Source organism: Limulus polyphemus, unplaced genomic scaffold (assembly GCF_000517525.1).
Source record: "Limulus polyphemus unplaced genomic scaffold, Limulus_polyphemus-2.1.2 Scaffold5964, whole genome shotgun sequence".
NCBI classification, from domain to species: domain Eukaryota; kingdom Metazoa; phylum Arthropoda; class Merostomata; order Xiphosura; family Limulidae; genus Limulus; species Limulus polyphemus.
The window spans coordinates 39,975-42,105 of NW_013671574.1; the positions used below are offsets into that span (position 1 = coordinate 39,975).

Here is a 2,131-nt window from a genome sequence, read left to right on the forward strand (position 1 = left end):
ACACTGCGCTACCTTGTATTTTGGTAATATAAAGGGTTCAGACTGCGCTTCCCTGTATTTTGGTAATATAAAGGGTTCAGACTGCGATGCAACAGAAAAACATCTCCAAACAAGGGCCTTGAACCTTAATGGTAGACAGCAGAATCTTACTTGTTAAAATATATCAATAATTAGAGCCTGTACACAGTTTACCCCAGCTTGAGTTTCATTGAGGTATAAGACAACCATTTTATTACTAAAATAATGTAGTTAAACAATACATCACCATTAGTATAAAATTCAAATAAAACTACTAAAACTTACCTTTCTTTCTGTCTATCATATTTTCTCTTTTCTCTACAAGAAAAAAAAAGGTATTAGTGAAAATTGAAAAGACGTAAAAATATAGACACTAAGAATAATCGTCTTTTTTACTTCTGCAACGTCAGGGGGAGGGGGGCTCAATGTTGGACACAAGTTTTGTTTGCTCTTGTTTATAACATACTAATGGACTTTGCTGAGCATTAGGAAAGAGAGGGGGGGGAAGTCTCAATGTTGGACAAAGGATTTAAGATTAAAAAGTACCCCCCACACATACAGGATGACAACATTTCTGAACTGTAATAAATTTATAAAGATTGATAATCCAAACATAGAATCTCATCTAGCATTACAGAACGAATGCAAACTTTGGTTGTTAGTCTTGTACCAAAAGAAAATTTATTATTTGTGATAGTACTGACCTATGATCATAATAAGCCAAGTTACATTCTCTGTACGATCCTCACTTTAAATAAAATGTGTATATAACAGTTTTGTTACATACATAGAAACTCACTTTCTGAGGAATGTCAAAATCAAAGTTACTTCTCTGTTTTAATAACATGTACACTTTATATGAAGTTATCAACAAGATAAAAGGGTTTCTTATAACCAAGACTAAGTTAAAATGACATTTTCAATAACAGATCAGTTACATATCTAACCTGTCTTGTCCTCGTTTCAACAGTAGATAGGTTACCTGTCTTATCCTCGTTTCAACAGTAGATCGGATGTAGCTGATCTACTGTTGAAACGAGGACAAGACAGGTTAGACAGGTAACTGATCTACTGTTGAAACGAGGACAAGACAGGTTAGACAGGTAACCGATCTACTGTTGAAACGAGGACAAGACAGGTTAGATAATGTAATGTAACTGATCTATTATTGAAACAAGGACAAGACAGGTTAGATATGTAACTGATCTATTATTGAAACAAGGACAAGGCAGGTTAGATATGTAGCTGATCTATTGTTGAAACAAGGACAAGGCAGGTTAGATATGTAGCTGATCTATTGTTGAAACGAGGACAAGGCAGGTTAGATATGTAGCTGATCTATTGTTGAAACAAGGACAAGACAGGTTAGACATGTAGCTGATCTACTGTTGAAACGAGGACAAGACAGGTTAGACTTGAAACGAGGACAAGACAGGTTAGATATGTAACTGATCTATTATTGAAACAAGGACAAGGCAGGTTAGATAAGATATGTAGCTGATCTATTGAAATGAGGACAAGACAGGTTCCAACAATATATCAGTTACCTGTCTTGTCCTCGTTTCAACAGTAGATTGGTTACATATCTAACCTGTCTTGTCCTTGTTTCAACAGTAGATCGGTTACATGTCTAACCTGTCTTGTCCTCATTTCAACAATATATCAGTTACCTGTCTTGTCCTCGTTTCAACAGTAGATCAGTTACATATCTAACCTGTCTTGTCCTCATTTCAACAATATATCAGTTACCTGTCTTGTCCTCGTTTCAACAGTAGATTGGTTACATATCTAACCTGTCTTGTCCTTGTTTCAACAGTAGATCAGTTACATATCTAACCTGTCTTGTCCTCATTTCAACAATATATCAGTTACCTGTCTTGTCCTCGTTTCAGCAATAGATCAGTTACATATCTAACCTGTCTTGTCCTCGTTTCAACAATATATCAGTTACCTGTCTTGTCCTCGTTTCAACAGTAGATCGGTTACATGTCTAACCTGTCTTGTCCTTGTTTCAACAGTAGATCAGCTACATGTCTAACCTGTCTTGTCCTCGTTTCAACAGTAGATCAGTTACATATCTAACCTGTCTTGTCCTTGTTTCAACAATATATCA

General features: G+C 35.7%; 1 protein-coding gene across 1 annotated transcript in view; it reads right to left on the reverse strand.

Annotated features, from left to right (window-relative positions):
• Positions 1-2,131, reverse strand: part of LOC106473200 — a gene marked incomplete at its 5' end in the record, with an annotated part of 19,343 nt that overhangs the window by 3,004 nt on the left and 14,208 nt on the right. The window contains one exon of the mRNA XM_013933882.2: positions 304-336. Within this exon, the coding sequence (XP_013789336.2) occupies positions 304-336 (33 nt within the window). The remainder of the gene's footprint in view (positions 1-303; positions 337-2,131) is intronic.